This window comes from Stenella coeruleoalba, assembly GCF_951394435.1.
Source record: "Stenella coeruleoalba genome assembly, chromosome: 3".
NCBI lineage: Eukaryota > Metazoa > Chordata > Mammalia > Artiodactyla > Delphinidae > Stenella > Stenella coeruleoalba.
This window is the reverse complement of record NC_137148.1, coordinates 124,909,184-124,930,544: the sequence shown is the minus strand read 5'-3', so window position 1 is coordinate 124,930,544 and position 21,361 is coordinate 124,909,184. Positions and strand designations below refer to the sequence as shown.

The 21,361-nt window shown below is 43.4% G+C and overlaps 1 protein-coding gene across 1 annotated transcript in view; it reads right to left on the bottom strand.

Annotated features, from left to right (window-relative positions):
• Positions 1-21,361, bottom strand: part of ABLIM3 (actin binding LIM protein family member 3) — a 145,132-nt gene that overhangs the window by 99,818 nt on the left and 23,953 nt on the right. The window contains exon 3 of the mRNA XM_079915343.1: positions 3,626-3,763. Coding sequence (XP_079771469.1) covers positions 3,626-3,763 — 138 coding nt within the window. The remainder of the gene's footprint in view (positions 1-3,625; positions 3,764-21,361) is intronic.

The following is a 21,361-nucleotide window of genomic DNA, read 5'->3' as shown; positions in this document are numbered from 1 at the left end:
GGAAGAAGTAAAACTGTCACTGTTTGCAGATACTATACATAGAAAATCCTAAAGATGCCACCAGAAAACAACTAGAACTAATCAGTGAACTTGGTAAGGTTGCAGGACACAAAATTAATGCACAGAAATCTCTGGCATTCCTATACACTAACAACGAAAAATCAGAAAGAGAAATTAAGGAAACAACCCCACTTATCATTGCAACAAAAGGAATAAAATAAGTAGGAATTTATTTCTAAATAAATTAAGGAGGCCAAAGATTTGTACTCAGAAAACTATAAAACACTGACAAAAGAAATCAAAGACGACATAAACAGATGCAGAAATATACCATGTTCTTGGATTGGAAGAATCAACACTGTGAAAAATGACTATACTGCCCAAAGCAATCTACAGATTCAGTGCAGTCCCTATCAAACTACCAATGGCATTCTTCACAGAATTAGAACAAGAAATGTTACAATTCGTATGGAAACACAAAAGACCCCGAATAGCTGAAGCAATCTTGAGAAAGAAAAACAGACCTGGAGGAATCAGGCTCCCCGACTTCAAACTATACCACAAAGCTATAGTAATCAAGACAGTATGGTACTGGCACAAAAATAGAAATATAGATCAATGGAACAGGATAGAAAGCCCAGAGATAAACCCACGCAATATAGTCACCCAGTTTACAAAAAAGGAGGCAAGAACATACAACAGAGAAAAGACAGACTCTTCAATAAGTGGTGCTGGGAAAACTGGACAGCTACATGTAGAAGAATGAAATTAGAACACTATATAACACCATAAACAAAAATAAACTCCAAATGGATTAAAGACCTAAATGTAAGACCAGATACTATAAAACTCTTAGAGGAAAACATAAGAAAAACATTCTTTGACATAAGCCACAGCAAGATCTTTTTTGACCCACCTCCTAGAATAATGAAAATAAAAAACAAAAATAAACAAATTGGACCTAATTAAACTTAAAAGCTTTTGCACAGCAAAGGAAACCATAAACAAGATGAAAAGACAACCCTCAGAATGGGAGAAAATATTTGCACGTGAAACAACTGACAAAGGATTAATCTCCAAAATATACAAATAGCTCATGGAACTCAATATCAAAAAAACAAACAACGCAATCCAAAAATGAGCAGAAGACCTAAATAGACATTTCTCCAAAGAAGACATACAGATGGCCAAGAGGCACATGAAAAGATGCTCAACATCACTAATTATTAGAGAAATGCAAATCAAAGCTACAATGAGGTATCACCTGACACCAGTCAGAATTATCAAAAAATCTAGAAACAATAAATGCTGGAAAGGGTGTGGAGAAAAGGGAACCCTCTTGCACTGTTGGTGGGAATGTAAATTTATACAGCCACTATGGAGAACAGTATGGAGGTTCCTTAAAAAACTAAAAATGGAAATACCACATGACTCAGCAATCCCACTATTGGGCATACACCCTAAGAAAAACATAATTCAAAAAGAGACATGTACCACAATGTTGATTGTAGCACTATTTACAATAGCCAAGACATGGAAGCAACCTCAATGTCCATCGACAGATGAATGGATAAAGAAGATGTGGCACATATATACAATAGAATATTATTCAGCCATAAAAAGAAACAAAATTGAGTTATTTGTAGTGAGGTGGATGGACCTAGGGTCTGTCATACATAGTGAAGTAAGTCAGAAAGAGAAAAACAAATACTGTATGGTAACACATATATATGGAATCTAAAAAAAAAAAAAAATGGTTCTGAAGAACCTAGGGGCAGGACAGGAATAAAGACGCAGATGTAGGGAATGGACTTGAGGACACAGGGAGGGGGAAGGGTAAGCTGGGACGAAGTGAGAGAGTGGCATCGACATATATACGCTACCAAATGTAAAATAGATAGCTAGTGGGAAGCAGCCGCATAGCACAGGGAGATCAGCTCGGTGCTTTGTGACGACCTAGGGGGTGGGATGGGGGGGTGGGATAGGGAGGGTGGGAGGGAGGCTCGAGAGGGCAGGGATATGGAGATATATGTATGCATATGGCTGATTCACTTTGTTGTACAACAGAAACTAACACAGTACTATGAAGCAATTATACTCCAATAAAGATGTATTAAAAATATATTCTGTAATAACCTAAATGGGAAAAGAATTTGAAAAAGAATAGATATATATATATGTAGAACTGAATCGCTTTGCTCTCCACCTTTGCTGTAACACAACATTGTAAATCAACTATTCTCCAATATAAAATAAAAATTAAAAAAATAAAATGAAATAAAAGCCACACAGTTAAAATATACCCCATATAAGCTTCTATAAATAAATTAGGGAATATGAATATGAGATTTATTTGCTCAGTGAAGAGTCCAGTTAGATCCTGGGGAAGGAAATTTGCAACTTTAATGATGGCAGAGGAAGTCAATCTCAGATACATGAGGCTGAAGTTCAGTAGCAGATACTAAAATGAACAGATCTGGGGGTTTCAGTTGACCTTAAATTCAATATACATCAGTGGTGTGAAGTGGCTTCTCGGGAAGTTCATTCAATATCAGTCACATTAAAGAAATGTAGTCCTTGCTGTATTTGGCAGACCTCGAGAAGTATGGTCTGTTTTGGGCAGTAGGCTTTAGGGATGATAGTGACAAACCAGAACGGATCAAGGAAGAAGACTTCAGGATGATTATACAAGTTGGAATCATTTCAGATGAGGCCCAGTTTAAGGACCTGCAATATAACTGTGTATGTGGGACAGACCTGGCTACAAGTATGTGAAGGGCAGCCACCGGGAAAAGCAACCACAAAGAGCTCATCCAACCCCATGAGGACAAATCTAAAACCAAGTGGAAGTTAAAGGTTTGAGGTCAAACATTTTCTAAACTCACAGAGCAATCCAACATCAGAATGGATTCTCTGTGGAACAGGAAGCCTGGAAGCAAAGTTCAGGAAGTGGAGGCTGGAGTGGCATTAGACAGGGACACTGGGGAGGGAGTGTTGTCCTGTTTGGGCCAGCAGGCTCTCCGGGCTCCTTCAGCCGAGTCCCTCTTTTCCTGCTGCCTTCTTCCTTTGGGAATGCTTAGCTGGGTTGAGCTAAGGTTTTATAAATTAGCCATGGGTAAGCTGTCACAATTAGAGGTAACGCAGCATCCATCTGCTCCCAAATGGCAAACCTTACCGAAGTCAAGACGTACCTTCTCCCTTGTGAAACCTAACCTCTGAGGATTGTCACACTCACGTCAGAGCCACGCCAAATTTTAGCCGTGACAGCTTGCTCTTTCATTGGCTCTCAAACTGATTTATAGGCACAAGCCAGTAGTCTTCTCAGATGTGTAAGATAAGCTTGCAGGATTGCCTTTTTCCTTCTGGGTCAGTGCTTCCACTCTGGGGTCACCAGGCTCCCTTTCTCCCCCACCCCCCCCATATCCCACGGCTTCCCTCACTCTACCCTCCCTCTTCACGCCATGCCGCTGAAGGGAGAATTCTCATTACTGGCTCAAGGAAGGTCATTTCAGGCCTTTGCAGGTATCTCAATTGCCTGTGTCTGTTCTGCCTGCCCCATGGCATGTCCTGGGGTGAGAGCATGGCGAGGAATCTGAGAAGGGTGTTGGGAGATTGGGCCTCCTACCTTGACAGGTGAAGCATCTGATGTGGAAATGGTTATTGTGGACGCGAACCACCTCCCCTTTGCAGGTGTCTCCACATCGATAGCACTGGATGACACTGGAGCTGCCCCGGGGATTGTAAGGATTCTGCTGATAAGGAACTGTAAAGAGAAACAAAGAGATCACCATCCAGAAGGTCCTTATTCTTTAAAAAGTCTGCCATAAGAAATGATTATAATCTTAACTGGCAGAAAAAGCAGAAAGGGTAACAATGATTAGCAAAATACCTTCAATACATCATCAGGCTGAGTATGCCAAGCTAAGACATCTTTAGAAGGTGAGTGGCATTAAGATATGAGTCCATAAATCTCCTTAAGTAGGCAGAGACTTACGAGTGAGCATAACCTTTTCTTGCAATAACGGAGGCCAAATTCACAAATGAAGAAAAATAAAAGAGGAAGTTGAGTATTTCAAGGTAAATGATCCAGAAATACTATTTCTTGGGAGATCTCTGGATCAATACCAGGCCCCAAACAAAGGGAATTTAGGTCTTGCCATTGACTCCTGGGTCTCAAGGAAATGGGTGGCTGACTCTGCCTCCAAATGGCCTTTTTGTTGAGCAAGATACAGTCCCTCTCGGCACCTCAGTTTATACATCTATAAAATGAGGATGGACAATGGTAGTTGACTTTCTATAAAGGCATGAAGGGAGGCACTGTAGTTGGAAGGAAGTTGATGAGGCAACTCACCTTACAACTGCCTTTGAACAGCACTTTCCATAACATTGAGAAAATGTCACATGTGTATAGTTAAGAAGAGAGAGCTGGTGGAGACTATGAAGGGGCTGAAGTCACTGGGACTGCAGTGCTATGGTCAGCATTTGATGATGCTGCAGACCTATACTTGCCTTTTGAGGCTACTGATCTCTTGCTTAGATTTTTCTCATGGCTACTTTTCTAGATTTCCTTTCCCTGAAATATACTTTGCTTGACCATTCTATAATCTGGTCATCTAGCATTTAATAATAGTAGGCACCTGTCTAGAACATAAAATTTCAGGGTTGGAAGGGATATTAATAGCTGTCTGGTCCAACCGCATTATATATAAACTGCTGAGATAACTTTGCCAGTGAGGAACCCAATCTTCTCTCTTGGAGGAAGTCCCTAGGGGCCCCAGGGAGAGAACCACTCAATTCCTCAATTTTTACTCAGGGCTGTAGCAACAGTCCACAAACTTCTGCTCATACCCTATTAGGATAAGGCTCACTTTTGTCCTAACTATAAGGATGACCACTTGATTGGAGGGGAATTGGTATCTAGCATTTAGACATGTAGACTTACTGGCTAAACTCTGAATAAGCATAATATAAGTTAACCTGGACTCACAGAAACCTTGAACTGCCAAGGAACCTAGAGGTCACCTAGTTCAAGGGTTCTTGACCTAGTGTGGTAGCTGTTGTGTCTGTTCACCGAAATTTCAATCTTTTATTCTTGGCATGTGGTGTCTTGCTTGGCAACGAAATATGGATGGAAATTGTGTGTCACTTCCAACTGGAAGCCCTAGGAGCCAGTATGGTATTTGCCATATTGCCTTCCCATAGCCCAGCAGCCAGTGGTACCCCCAGATGGTGTGCAGGATGCCTCAGCTTGGATCCCTGGCTGAGAAATCCTAGAGCAGAGCTCTAAGCTAACCCAGGACGAACATCTATCATGAGCCAGGAGGAATATTTGATGGCATATCTTCTAAGACTTTTTTGTTACTGTAGCATACCTGACTGATACACCTGATATCTAATATTTCTCTCTAATGAAATATAAAATTTGGTGTTATATACATTATCCTACAGCTTTTTTCAGATTCTCAAAGATGATCTCCATAACTGATCTCATCCACCCTCCTCCTTTTAAAGTCAAGGAACAGGAAAGCAGGACTTTCGATTACCTCCCACATCTTGAATCATAAGTGCACGGTAGGGCAAAGAGCTGGTTGCTTAGCCCTGAAACTACTATTGCTGAAAACTTTGCTATCTGAGGTGGGAGAATAATACCTTTCTTACAGTCTTTCTCTCAAGGAGTTCATGTCCCTTAAGTTTTGTTTTTTTCTGTCTTAAAGTTAAGACAAAAGTTAAATGAGTTAGCTAGTTAACTAAAATATTAATTAACTCAGTAAATGGGTTGATACATGTAAAGCATTTCAAAACGTGCATGAAGTGCTCCACAAATGTATCCAGTGCTCCACCGGTATCATGACCATCACATCCTCCCCAGAGCTCAGAGCAATCTTTCTCCACCCCCAGAATATCCACAAACATTCTCCTTAGTCCTGTCTCCTTTGCTTCTTTTTCTGATTCCTGCTTAATGTCCCCTGGAATATATTTCACTCTCCTGTCTCCCCCCTCCCCCCAATTTTGGAGAAAAATATAGATTCTATTTATATGAGCAGTGTAATGATCTACTACCGCTAAGGGAAACAAAGCTGTGAGTCTGAAAATAAAATAGGAATAGTATAATCACCATCAATAATGAGAGCTCTTGAAAGTATCCAAAGTCCCTCCAGAATCACTACGCAAACTTTCATCTACCTCTTCTAATTGATCCGACCTTATTGTGCAAGAACCAGCAAGATCAATTAAATTTTTCTAATTTGATTTTCTGGGGAGATGGATTAGTGATCATGGTTTTCAGTCAAAACTTAATCTTTGAACCATTCAAATAAAAAGCCATAAAATCAGAGTGAGGGGATGGATTGGGAAAACAGACTTTCTGGGGCAGGGTACCCATGGGCTCCCAGCCCTAACTCTACTGCTCCCTTCAGGATGAGGGTGCTGTTATGGTGATGCTGACTGTGACCAGAGTCCACAAATGTCTGACGTTTATAAATAGTCCCATAAACAGAAATGTATGCATTGTTGGTGTGAGTTCTTCGAGATTGCTGATGTAAGCCGTGACTATAAAAGGTCAACGGTGTAGCATGATTTCAGCTTACGGACATGTGAAAACCTTTCCTCATCCAGACAGTGCCAACAGGAACTCTGGGGATCACGGGAAGCTCCACTGAGATATGCCACATCTGCTCTTGCCCTGGAAGCCACCTCATTTTCAGTAAGATTTTGTATTCTCAGTTAAGTCAGCAACTTAATCTAACCTTATTGTGTGTGTGTATGGGGGTGGTGGTGCGGTGATATCTCTTCCCTCCAATCTATAACACCCTCTGAAACTCTAAAATTTTACTGTTGATTTTCTGCTGGTTATTATTTCCATTAATTTTTATCTCAAAGTACTAAAATTCAGTCATGTGATTTACAATATTTATCTATGGGCAAATGTCTTTTGAATTCCAAACTGACTTATACATGAAGTTTTAGACTGCTTTGTGTTAGGAACTGCCTATCCTTGAGAGCAACATTTGAAAGCAGGACATTCGTTCTTCAAAGCCTCAAAGGACATTAGCTCTTCTCACTTGTGAAATAATCCATGAAGTTACCAAGTTTAGACATATGGGTCATGTGCTATATTTCTAAAACGCACGCAAGGAACCTCTGGCTTCTGTTTCATGTTAGTTGGCCAAAAAGTGTACCCAGGAGAGTCATTCCCAGTTACTAGTCCTTAAGCGGTGATGTCCAATAGAATTTTCTGAGATATGGAAATGTTCTATATCTACGCTGTCCAATATAATAATCACTAGCCATATGTGGCTATTGGGCACGTGAAATGTGGCTATTGGGCACTTGAAATGTGGCTAGTGTGACTGAGCTACTGAAATTTTAATTTAATTTTAATTAACATAAATTTACATTGCAATAGCCACATGTGACTAGTTGTTGCCATAGTGGACACGATAGCCTTATAGTTTCACAAATGGAACCTGCATTAAGAATGAAGAAATTAAACTTGGTTGAATCCTATTTATACAAAAATAACATGTATGAATTAATTTGGGAATACCACCTCAGACTTAAGTTATTTCTTTTTATCCCTGAAGAGTTTAAAAATTGTATTTAAAAATAATTTGCAATAAGAACCAGTTACACACACATTCACCCATCCTGAATTTGATCTGGAGACAAAAGCTTCTGCGCAGTGAAATAAATACTGATTGTTTTTTAAAAGGACAATTTTTCAGGTACTGTAAGACTGAACAATCTTAATCTTTCCAAGAATAAAAGCAAGATAATCAGTCGACAATGGCTATCAGTATACTTTTTAAAAATAAATTTATTTATTCATTTATTTAATTTTTGGCTGCACTGGGTCTTCCCTGCTGCACACGGGCTTTCTCTAGTTGTTGAGAGTGGGGGCTACTCTTCGTTGCAGTGCGTGGGCTTCTCATTGCAGTGGCTTCTCTTGCTGTGGAGCATGGGCTCTAGGCACGCAGGCTTCAGTAGTTGTGGCATGTGGGCTCCGCAGTTGTCGCTCGTGGGCTCTAGAGCGCAGGCTCAGTAGTTGTGGCGCACGGGCTTAGTTGCTCCGCGGCACGTGGGATCTTCCCGGACCAGGGCTTGAACCCATGTCCCCTGCACTGGCAGGCGGATTCTTAACCACTGTGCCACCAGGGAAGTCCCCAGTACAATTTTTTACGAAAGAAAATCAGCTGGTCAATGACTATGAGATTAAAAATTAAGGGTCTGGGGCTTCCCTGGTGGCGCAGTGGTTGAGAGTCTGCCTGCCGATGCCGGGGACATGGGTTCGTGCCCCGGTCCGGGAAGATCCCACGTGCCGTGGAGCGGCTGGGCCTGTGAGCCATGGCCGCTGAGCCTGCGCGTCCGGAGCCTGTGCTCCGCGGCGGGAGAGGCCGCAGCAGTGAGAGGCCCGCGTAAGGCCAAAAAATAATAATAATAATAATAATAATAAATTAAGGGTCTGAAACATTAAGTATTATTCTACATGCTTACCAAATCTTTAGTGTTCTAAAGATGAGAAAATACATCTTAATTCCACAACTAAATTTGCAAGTAAAACTCTTCCCCAAATATTACCAAGATAATTTAAAACTGCTGGAACAAAACAACATATTGGAAGGGGAGGGGTTACTGGCCCCTCTGAAGTTAAAAGGAGCACGAGAGTTGAACAATAGCAGGAAACAAATTCAGCATCCAGTTCCTCTACCTGGCCGTTCCTCTCTCCCTCTGTCGTTCCTCATCTTGTGTTTCTCTCTCTGATGGGTAGTGCTGGGGGTCTCCTCTCTGCAGTCACCTAGTTTTATACAGGATTGGGCAAATCCTGTAACTTCTCTGGCCTCAATTGCGTCCTTAGTCACAAAGGAGATTGGACAAAATGATTTATAAAATTTCCTCCAACTGAAAACTGGTTCTGTCTCTGTGTGTCCTTTGCTGTACATCTTTCTTTCCCTCCATCCTTTCTTTTCTCCATTAACTTTCCCCGCTTTTAAACTAGACTGTGCTGTATCTTATCAGATTTATTAGTCTCTTTTAAAAGCAGATAATGGCATGATTCCTCTCTCAAAAACAATGCGACCGAAGTTATGTTCTCTTTACTGATGTAGTGCCTGCACCATGTTTTTTCCTCTTCTGAGGGTCACTTAACCTTGTAGATAAAAGTGTTCCCACATCCTAATTGAGTCGTCTTTATAAAATAGTCTTTAAAAGGTAGAAGCACCTATGCAAGGGTGGGGTATAATTAAAAGAGTGACAAAACTGATGTGGAGACAGTATAACAACTGTGAATAATTGGCTGGAAGTGTAATAAAAACAGTGGAGCTTCTGTCTGAACAGTGAAACATCAAGCAGAGCATCAACCGGTTCAGCAATGAGCTCGCAACAGCCTGGGGCCCAGGAAAACAACCGGGTACAGCAGCTGTCACATGCCGCCAGCTCCCAGAGTACTCTTAGTGTGTTCACAGGTATTCACTAAAGACCCAGGAGGAGACGCAAGTGAGGATCCAGGCATTTCACAGGTAGAAAGCTATCCGTCTGAAAGGTTAGGGTGGGGTCTGGCTATAAGAGTTATCTGGTAGTTCAGAAACAGGCCCTTCAATTTGATTTTGGAGTTGAATCAGAACACACGGCACTGATCCTGTTTCCTGTGTAAGACCACCGAGATGCGGGATCTCTGTGTGGGAAGCGGTGCGAAGAAGCTCACAGCACAGAGGTGTAGGGTGTAGATGCTGGAGTCAGGAGGGCTGCGTTTGTGTTGCAGCCCTGCCACTTGGCCAAGTTATGTGAGACCAGTCTTAGTTTGCTCATCTCTAGAGTGGGAATAACTCCGGTCATTTGTGAGTATGAAATTACCTAAGCAATATAAAAGTGTTTAGTACACTGCCTGGCATGTCACTTGGGCTCCATAAGTATAAGCAATAGTTAATATTAAAGAATCTTCAAAGCCATGTACCCCTACCTCCTACTCAATGCAAGAGTTCTTTCTAAATTACTACCCCTACCAGCTTGCCACTGAGCTTTGCTTGAACATTGTCAGATCCGTTTTTGGACCAGTCCAGCTTGGGCAAAGGTTTTCTGGTTTTCCCTCCCTGCTGTCAAGAAAAATGCCCTTGGCTGCAGCCCATTCCACCAAAAGCAACCTCCTTTTTTCTCCCCCATCTCCAAACTCTCTCTGTTTATAGGTTTGAGCTGCAGAGGTGGGTGGCTGACATGCTTTTGATATATCCTGCAGAGGAATGTGTGAATTGGGTGTTTCCTGTTGTGGGAATGAGAGGCTATGATCTATGTTTTCCTGGGGTGGTGTATTTTGGGCACATCTGCTGTTTCCAGGGGGATGTGTTAGCGTGCTTGTTGTCTGTGCATACTTTGAATAAGTGAGTAATTTGTTTTCTGAAAACTCTGATAGGAAGACGGTGAGAGCTGCTTCTGGTAACCCCAAAGGGTCACACATGTGTCATCTCATTGTGTCATTACATCTATGCTCCTCATGTGAATACCTGGAACCAGACTCTTAGAGCTGAGGTTTAACATTACAACAGGTGGGCTGGGGATCAGTGTTCCAAGATGCAGAAGCATAGGAGAGAGTTTGGAATGGAAGACATGCATGAAGAAACTAGAGGGGTAAATGCATAAGGGAAAGTCTGGGAGGATAATAACAGATATTATTATTCCATTAGGAACTGTGCTCAGCAATTTACATATGTCATCTTACTGAGTTTTCATAATTCAGGAGGAGCTATTATTATTATCATCTTTATTTTTCAGATGAGGAAATGGAGACCCAGAAAACTGAGGTCATTTGTCCAAGGTTACACGGTTAGTAAATGGCAGAGGCAGGATCTGGACCCAGGAAGTCTGACTCTAGAACCTGTGCTCCACTAAGCCCTACTGCCTGCCATGCAGAAGAGCCAACAGTGGCTACCTCTGGGGAGGAAGTAGGCTCTGGGGGGTGGGCAAAAAGGGTATCTAATTTTTTTCCCTCAACAGTAATCATCCATTGCCCAGTTGAATACACACACACACACACACACACACACACACACACACACATGAATTTTACAAAGATTTAAGAATAATGATGGAGGGTACTAACATACAGACCAGGAAACTGGGAACAGTAAATCAGCCGCTCTGGCAGACGATGAGGAAACTGTGATTGCTGCCCCGGGGCCAGGGGCTATCAGCCTTGAGCGGCTTCCCTGGCATGGGCAGGGACAGCCTGACAGGTGGGCATCTGGGTGCCCTGAGACAGGCAGGCTCTGCAGGTGCTGGCAGCTGCAGCAGAGCAGAAGCAGGCGCTCTCTGGGAACCTCACAGATGGGCCCGGCCTGGCCACAGTTTCTCATGTCAGCAGGTCAGTAAAACAGTCTGTCACCCCAAGACGATGTTGTAAAACCTTTGCTGCAACAGAAACTCCTCCATAGCCTCCCTCTGCCAGGCTCCACAGCGTGTACCATGGTCATGGCGTGCAGCTGGCAACATGGCTCGTGCCGCCTTCCTCAGCAACGTGTTGTCAGGACATGTGTCAGAACTGCACGCTCTTGGCCAGACAGACTGCTCTTGCTTAACAGCCAGCTGCCACGCTACCGCTACAGCAGAGAGGACCTGGGCTAGACCCAGACGGCCTTCCCCAGGATGAGCATCATGGGCCAGGAAATCTGAGCTGAGGTCCACAAAGGGATTGATGTATTTCTCACTCGTTAGTGCAGTCACTTTATAAAATGAGAACTGCATACTCGTTACTCATTTTGCAAATTCAGAAAGTCGACCCGGGTGTAATGTCATAGAATTAACTTTTCATTTTTTTTCTATATTAATCTCATTGTAAAAAACTCAAAACTGTATACTTCCAATTGAATTCAATCAAACACTTTAAGATAAGACAAAAACAAACTCATTTCTTTCTTATAACTCAACTTGGTTCCTATTTCAAGACAAGCAGAAACTAAGTTTCGGTGAGTTTGGCCCTCTGCTCCCCCACCCCGTCCTGTTCACTGGGGCTCGTGTCGCCGCCTTGGCTCAGAGGGCAGGTGCACAGGGTCTCTTTCTAAGGACTCAATGAGACCCGTGTTCTCACTTCTTTGAGATTCTCCTCCCCACCTGTGAGCCAGGCAATGAAGTTTGTTAGCTGTGAGTAAAGGAGCCCTTTCTGCCCTCCCTAATTTACGGTTTCTCTAGAACATTTAACTTTGAGATAAATCCTTCCTGATCTAAGGGCACAGACCTCTGAAATCCAAAAGCCAGGAAGAGACCCCTTTTGTCTCTGCTTTCTGCTGCCCATCCAGGCCCTGAGGCCTCGCTCCCTGAAGAGAGGGAAGGCTCAGGAGGGCTGGGAGAGGGAAATGTCAGTGAATATTTCAAAACTATCATCTTGCTACACTTGGTCATGGGGTTTTAGGAATATAATATACAGAGCTGTGTAAGAATGACTGAGGAATAGACAAGATTTGATGGAGAAGGGGAAAAATCCCAAGGTGTCTACCAGCCTTGGCATTTTTCCCACTTTGGAGTGGCTCCTGTCAATTAACACCAATTCTCTTGTCACTGCTGACTCTGTCCCTCGATACCTTTACCAAGCCCCCAGTCAGAGACTCTGGGAGCTGTAAAAATAGCTAACAGCTAACATGAATTAGGCAATTACTATGTGCCGGGCCCTAAGCTTCATACCTACCATCTCATTTAATTCTCACAATCACTCCATGAGACAGACACCATATGATCTATTTTATATATTTTGTATTTTGTGTATGGGGAATCTGAGGCATAGAGAGGTTAACTAATCTGCCTGAAGTCACACCACACGTACATGTTAGATGCCTAACCAGGCATCGGTAGGACTAGGAGAGGCTCAGTTTTCTCTCCTCTCCTCGGGGCATCTCCAGCAGGGTATCCTTTGCTCAGCATCTCCTGAGGGAAAGGAGACCTGGCCAGGTATCCCTAACAGGGAGAACAGTGCTGCCCCACACTGAGGCCTTGTGGCACCCTTTCCACCTTTTCCTTATCTGAAAACTACTATTTGGGTTTCGTCTGGGGCCCTGGAAACCGTGTTGGAAATAGAGGAACTTCAGGAAGCCAGCAATTGTCTTTGTGCTTTGAGTGACTCAGTCCCTTGGCCTCTGGGCCAGAGGTTTTAATACTTATACAATGTTTGCTTCCTGAGACTCTGGCAGGCCATCAATCTCTGATATGTTGTGGGGAAATCCAAGGAATAGCAGCTGTCACCCGGGTTCCCCTTAACTTACAGATTTTCAGTATCAGAGCAGAGAGCGTGTAGAAAACATCTGTATGTCTAGAGGTTTCCCTCTTTTTTTTCAAAGCTATGAATCCTTTATTGAAATGATGGGATGGCCTCTAGGTTATACTGATTCCATTGCAAACCATGCTTGGAATGCAAACACATGATGGCCTGGTGGTCACTCAGGGAAATCCCTCACACCAGGGTTGCTGGCATTGGATGTGGCTCCCAGACACCTTTACTTGGGAGGCCTGGTGTTTGTTCTTAAATCCTTCCAGAGCACAGTTGTTCCTGAGTCTTCCTTTTGCCTCACCTCTGGCCAGCTTCTCTCCTGCGCTGCCAGGCCTTGAAGGCATGGCGTTGTGATCCCCGCCTAGGGGCCTAGGGCTCCAGAGGTGCTGTGACTGCCCTGGGGTAGGGCCTGGTGTGCCACCTACTTGTGACCCCTCTCTCCCCAAGGTAGTCCCCAGGGCACCTCCTGTCCCATCTCATCCACATTCCCACCTTCACAGATACAGCCCTGAGGCTCAGAGAAAGGAGAAACTCGCTCAGGGTCCCCATCATGCTGGCCCCACCAGGACTAGCAGGAAAATGCCTTGTTTCAGATCAATGACAGCTTGCAGGGCAGGTCAAAATGAGCTGTAGGTGACACAAGTCAGGGAATTCTCAAAGCCAGCCCACGCAGCCTCAATTCTGAGAAGGTGCGGGTCTCCTGGAGACCAGACACCTCCCCCCAGCCCCCATTTTGGTGTCTAAAGTGCTTATCCCATTGCTCAAAGTTCTACAGGCTCCCCCCATGGCCTCTGCAGTCATCCACTCACTAGAAGCCCCTCCAGCATGATTATACCACCAGAGGGGCTCCCCTTGCAGAAATCTGACCCGCTGGTCAGGCCCTCTCTTCCCCAGGGCTGAGAGGATGGCTTACTATCATTCCACTATACCCCATCTCCTTCCTCTCCACCCTCCTCCCTCCCTTCCTCCCTCCCACCCTTTCTTTTTCCTTCTTTCTTTATCTCCCTCCCTCCCTCGCTCCCTCCTACCTTCCTTCCTTGTTTTTTCTTCATCTCTCTCTCTCTCTCCTCTCTCTCCCTCCCTCCCTCCTCCCTCCCTCCCTCTCTCTTTCTCTCCTCCTAAGATTTCTCTTAATATCTGGTTCTTGCCTGTCAGAGGGAACCACTTCCTTCTAGTCTTTACTCTGCCATTAACTTTTGGTGAGGTCTCAGGCAGGGAACTCCCCAATTCTGGGTCACTGTTTTCCCAACTATAAAGTGAAAGGGTTGCATTCTGTGATCTCTCAGTTTCCTTTCAGATCCAATAGTCTATACCTATTAACAGAGTTGCAACACAAAATACCTCAGGGGCCAGGCAGGTAAAGTCAGTGAAAAATCCACCCAAGGGGACCAAACTGGAGAAACTGGGCCACGGGAAGGGGAAGTTGCTACCCAGCCTCAGCGGATTATTGTCTTGCAAAAACACATCAAGGTCCCAAAGAGGCCTGTCTGTGGGAGCTGGATTCTGCCTGTGGGCCACCTGTTTGGGATCTCTGCATCCAGACAGATAGATGACCACAAAGTCATTTCCAATTACCATCGAGAGAAGTCACATGCCCACCACATGCCTGTAGGATCTGGAAGAACAGAATTATTTCTGAAATGAGGTCTTGCAGAGCCCCAGGCTGGACAAGGGAGCACCATATAAGCATGTTACTCTCAAGGTCTCGGTGACATTACTCAGGGACAAACAGAGGTTTCCAAACTTTTTTTTAACCATGACCCACTGGAAACAATTCATTTGGCAAAATGACCCAGTACACAAATATGTGACACAAATGTTTCTCAAACAAAACTTATTCTTAGTACATGTAATAGGTACTGATATTTTCTTTCCTTTTTCTATTCCTTTCCATTTCAATACTTTATGCCATTTCATTAAAAAATGTTGTTTGCAACCCAATAATATGTATATTATCAGAAGTGAAAAGAATGATAAAAATTATTCTAGGTTTGCATCGTCCACTACGGTAGCCATTAGTTATATATAACTATTCAAATTAAAATTCGTTAAAATATTAAAAAGTTAAAATTCAGTTCCTCAGCCACACTTGCCACATTTCAAGTACTCAATAGCTACGTGTGGCTAGTGGGAACTCTTTTGGATAACACAGAAAAAAAAAATGTTTTCATTATTGTAGAATGTTCTATTAGGCATTCCTGATTTACAACAAGCCTTACAGTCTCGCCAATGAAGAAACCAAGGCCCTTCAAAGAGATGTATTTGAAATTGTGGATATATGGGTTGGGGACAAATGGACATAGTCTCAAAGATGTTTGCCAGTGATCACAAGAAGATTTAGGATGAAGAGTGGGCCCCCTTCAGATTTATCCTCATTATAGGATTCACAACTCAGAGTCCATCCTGCAAGGTGCTGTATCAAACCCTAACTTTCACAGAAAAACAAGCAAATTTTCATTGCTCTATGGGGCATTTATGGAGTAGTTTCTGTGAGCTGGAGAGAGAAGAGGCTCTGGAACCTGTCAGATCTGGGTTCAAATCCAGGTTGTATGATATTGGGCAAGGTGCTGTATCACTGGGCCTTAGTTTCCCCATCTGTAAAATGGGGATAATAGTATTTACCTTTCAGAATTTTTGAAAGGAGAAATAATATACATAAAATTCCAAGCACATTGTCTGGTATGTTCTTACATGCTAAGTCAAAGTTTGCTATAATAATAATAATGATAGTTGTAACAATTAACAAATGAAGCTAAATATTGTGGAAATGTAAAGATTAAGTAAACAAATCTATTCCACAGGAAATTCCGGGATGGAGTAGGGGAGATTTAAAAAAAAATTGTATCTCTAATGCTAAACCCAGCACTTGCTACTAGGAGGCACTCAATTCGTACTTGCCAAATGAATAAATGAATAAAATATATCCCTAAATGCTACAGTCTAAGGTACAAGTTGTTAAAGGATGAGAAAGATACAAAAATCAGAGAGATACATGAAATGCTAAGATTTTTATGAATTATTTCTGATTGGGGGAGGAGAGAGAAAGAAAAAACTTGGAGAAAGCACCATGAAAAGATGTCATTTCTATATTTTTTAGTAGGTTGTTGATATATGATATGTGGGTCAAAGAAGTCAAGATACACAGTAACCGAGAAAAAGAGAGAAATAAAAGACCAAAAGATAATAGGAGGAAAGACAAAGAATACACTTTCTTTTGAGATAAAAAAATTAATAAAAATAAAGATCCTCCCTAAAAATCAACAAACAAAAGCTGCTTTTTTATCTTTAGGACACAAAGCTTCATTCAAAGTTTCAAACTGAATTTGTAGGGGCCAGGGTAGGAGGGGAAAATAGTTACGTTCTGTGTGTATCAGCAAGTAGTTCTCAATTACGGTTTGGCCCATGTATCATGCCCTGCAAACTGCTTTTTTTCATCCATAAATGTAGTGGACATCTGTTGTTTTGCCTCTTCAGCATCTGCTCTCTGCTTCTTCTGGCAATATAACCTCTCTTTCCCATGGGGAACCCAATCTGTGGGTTTTAGGTGGGTTGAACCTATTCCAACACAGATTAGAAAGGAGCACGGGTCTGGCCACCCAGGCAACCCCAATCTTCTTTCCATGTGATTGGCAGGCACGTGACCTAATCCTCTCTGGAGTTTTTCTACAGGAGCTTTTGCAGAAGCCATCTGGCTTGCTAAGCCAGGAGGAGTCAGTCTAAGACCCCTGGCCCCATCCTATCCTCCGGTTGAGAGAAAGCATCATTCAGATGGAGAGAGAATGAACCGGTCCCTGAATGCATCAGTTGAGTCTGTGGATCAAGATGGGCCTGAAGCCACTGTGCTTCTGAACTTCCCAATTATACAAACCTATATAGCTCAGCTCCTTTAAAAAAAAATGAGTCAGTTTGAGTTGGGGTTTCATCAATTGCAACAAATTACTTTATGTCCTCAATTTCCATCTAAATCATAATCTGCTATCAATTTAAATTAAACAGACATTCCAGGACCACTTCATGCTGGACCTCATGTAGCTAAACATGGCCCACAGCATCTTGCTGAGGACACGATGGACCAGGTGGACCTGGTCCCTGCCCTCACGTGACTCACTCTCCAGCAGGGGAAATGGTGGGAAAAGTGCTTCAAGAGAGGAGGATGATTATAGCAGACATGATTGAAGCCTTCCCAATAGCTATTCCTCTCTTCATCTGCTAAGAGAACCTCTCTCTTTTGGGGGAAACCCATTTTTGTTTATCCTCCCCTGAGCAGCCATGTCTTTCAGGAATGGTTGTGACCTTTCCTGGACTTAGAGAAGGAATCTTGATTGGTGACAACTGATTCTAGTCTTCTCATTCCTTTGCCAATGGATTGACTTAGGCAAAGGCATGTGATACACTCCCGGCCAATGAGACATGAGGAGAGATCAGGTGGGGCTGTGGAGTCCTGGGAAGGTTTTCTTCACTCTTCTTGGCCTCTGGAGGTTGTCTACTTGGGATGCTGGAACTGCAGCACTGGTGCCCATGATGAACTCTAAGGGGAGCCACCCAAGATAGAAAGAATCTGGGGGTTTGCAGATGATGCTAAACCTCTGAATTAACCTGCCTTGGATCTGCCCCTCTTTGGACGTGCTGTTCTGTAAAACAGATGTGTCTAGATTGTTTAAGCCACTTTTAGTTGGGGGCTCTCTTGTTGCTGCAGGCACTCTATGGAACCAAGGCTATGCTATGGGGTCATCCGGGCCATCAGGGAAAGCCTCCTGGAGCCACTCTGGAGATGAACAAAGTTAGCCAAGCAGGGATGGGGTGAGACGAAGCGGTCTTACAGCAGAAGTCAGTGGTGGAAGTGAAACTGGAACAAATTCCTTCATGGCGCCATTTTTTAAAAAAATTATTTTATTTTATTTATTTATTTTTGGCTGCGTTGGGTCTTCGTTGCTGCATGCGGGCTTTCTCTAGTTGCGGTGAGCAGGAGCTACTCTTCGTTGCGGTGCGCGGGCTTCTCACTGCAGTGGCTTTTCTTGTTGCGGAGCACAGGCTCTAGGCGCGTGGGCTTCAGTAGTTGTGGCACGTGGGCTCAGTAGCTGTGGTGCATGGGCTTAGTTCCTCCGCGGCATGTGGGATCTTCCCTGACCAGGGCTCGAACCCGTGTCCCCTGCATTGGCAGGTGGATTCTTAACCACTGTGCCACCAGGGAAGCCCCTTCGTGGTGCTTTTTGCTGCATGAGTGTTTCTCAACGTGACTGGCTAACCACCTGCTTCAGAATCCCCTGGGGTTAGGGGGTCGGCGGAGATGGGCATGGATTGCCAAAATGCAGATTCCTAGGCCCAACAACAGACCTACTGAGTCAGACTTTAAAATTTAAACAAGTTCCTCTGGAGAGTCTTTAAAGGCTGAGACCCTCGGGTCAGGGACTAGAAGACTCACACAATTTTTGGCACTGAGATGAGAATTTTAGAAATCCTGATATATTAACTTGTATCAAAGTGCTGTCAGAGACAATGTGCCAATATTCTTCTGAGTACTACAAAATATATTTTCTATGATATGTTTGCCAACCTTCACAAATGTTTAAAAAAGTCAATTGGCATTGAAATAATGTCCTAATACAGCTATATTAAACACACGTTTAATTCACTCAGCCCTGGCAGATGGTCATTTCTTTTAGGAAGAGCTGTTTCTGGTCTATTATTAGTCACCCTCCTTCAGGCAGAGATCAATAACACAGGTGGCTATGCAGACAAAGAGACGAGCAGAAGTGTTTCCTCTCTCTCTCCTCTCTCTCTCTCTCTAGTGTATTCTTTTTTTTTTTTTTTTTTTTTTTTAATTTTTGGCTGCGTTGGGTCTTCATTACTGCGCCGGGGCTTTTCTCTAGTTGCGGTAAGTGGGGGCTACTCTTCGCTGTGGTGCGTGGGCTTCTCATTGTGGTGGCTTCTCTTGTTGAGGAGCACAGGCTCTAGGCACACGGGCTTCAGTAGTTGTGGCTTGCGGGCTCTAGAGCACAGGCTCAGTAGTTGTGGCTCACGGGCTTAGTTGCTCCGCAGCATGTGGGATATTCCTGGACCAGGGCTCGAACCCGTATCCCCTGCATTGGCAGGTGGATTCTTAACCACTGCGCCACCAGGGAAGTCCTTCTAGTGTATTCTGAGCAATGTAACCGTGACATTGCAGAGCCGGCTTGTGATGGTGTCACTTGCCCAAACCAAAGTCAGTCCTTCAGTGTGATGAGCCCTGAAACTCTTCGTTGGCCTTCACAAAGCCACTCTCATGGTCAATCCATCACTAAGCCATGCAGACGAACCCGTCATGTAGCTCTCCCATTCAGCCTCATTTCCATCTCCACCAGCCCTGGCCCAGCCACAAGTAGCTCTCCTCTGGGTACCACAGTGGCCTTCCTACCAAACATCTTTTCTACATCAGCGGTTCTCAACCAGGGACAATTCTGCAATCCTCCCTGCTCCCTGCGAATCCTAATCCACACCTGCCAGAGGTCATTTGACAATGCCTGGAGACATTTTTCATTGTCACAACTGAGGGTGTGTGTGTGCGTGTGTGCGTGTGCGTGTGTGTGTGTGTGTGTGTGTGTGTGTATTACTGGCATCTAGTTGGTAGAGACCAGGGATACTGCTAAGTATCTTATAACGTACAATATAGCTCCTCCCCATCCCAACAGGGAACTATCTGGTTCAAGATAGTGTCAAGGTTGAGAAATCCTGCTTTAGATGGATCCCCTACATCCCACAGATCTCAGGTCAAAGCCCTTCACTGATTGCCTTAACAGTACAAACCCTACTGTTATTGGTTCTCACAGTCCTGGGTACTCTCCCTTGACTGCATTTTTTCAGTATGTACTGATATAATCAGTTGTGATTATTTGCTTAATCTCTGTTTCCTCCATTAGACTCTAAGCTTGATGAAGGCAGGGATAGTGTTTACTGAGCCCACTTCTCTAGTCCTAATGCCAAGCACAATATCTGGCACACGGCAGATTTACAATAAACACCTTTAAAACAAATGAACTTACTCTGTGCAAATTCATATGCAATCATGAAACACAATGGTTAGTATAGGTCCTGCCTACTAGAAAATTACATTCTTGTAAGGACTACCTGAATAATCCATATTTCAAGATAACTGTTTTGTAGTAAATCACAATGGCAGCAGGTCGGAAACTTTTTGGTGTCAGGACTCCTATACACACCGAAAATATTATTGTGAACCTCAAAGAGCTTTTGTTTAGGTGATTTACATCTATTGATATTTATCATATTAGAGTCATATCTAAGAATTTTTTAAAAACCAAAAAACAGAAGCATACATTCCATTAGCTGTCAGTGGTGACTACATCATACATCACCTCTGGAAAACTCAACTGTACCCTCATGAGAGACTGAGAGTGAAAAAGGCAAAACACTTCTTAGAATTGTTACAAAAATGATGTTGATCCTGTGGACCACTCAGAGGGCCCCCAGGACTCTCAGGGGTCCCTGAAACATGTGTGAAAACTACTGTACTGTAGGAATCCTAATGCTATAGAGATAACTTCCTGCAGAGGAATCAGGGCAAGCTACTTGGAAATGGCACATCTGAGTTAGCCCTTACAAGATGGGAGGTATCAGGACACCAGCAGAGGCACACACCTCTACAGCTACAGTGGACAAACTATGGCTAGAGAATCAATTCTGGTCCTCTGCTTGTCTTTGTAAATAAAGTTTTATTCGAACACAGCCATGTCCATTCATGTATGTATTGTCTATGGCTACTTTCGCACTAAGATGGCAGAATTGATAGTTATAATAGAGCCCGAAGGACATACAAAGCCTAAGATCCTCACTATCTGGCCCTTTCCAGGAAAAGTTTGCCAACTCCTGTTCTTTAGAATATTTATAAAGTCAAATGTTTCCGTCAAAAATTAACTTGATGTTGAATGACAGTTTTGTTTGTACCACTCCACCCCTAAAATGGACTGGGGGTTAGTGAGTGGGTAAGGAAGGTGAGAAAGAACACACCTCCATGAGGTGGGATAAAAAGACCATTAGCTTAGTGAGCCATCCTGAGACCTGTGCTTCTAATCCTCTAACACACTGGGAGACTTAGGGCAAGTCATCCCAACCTATTTTGGG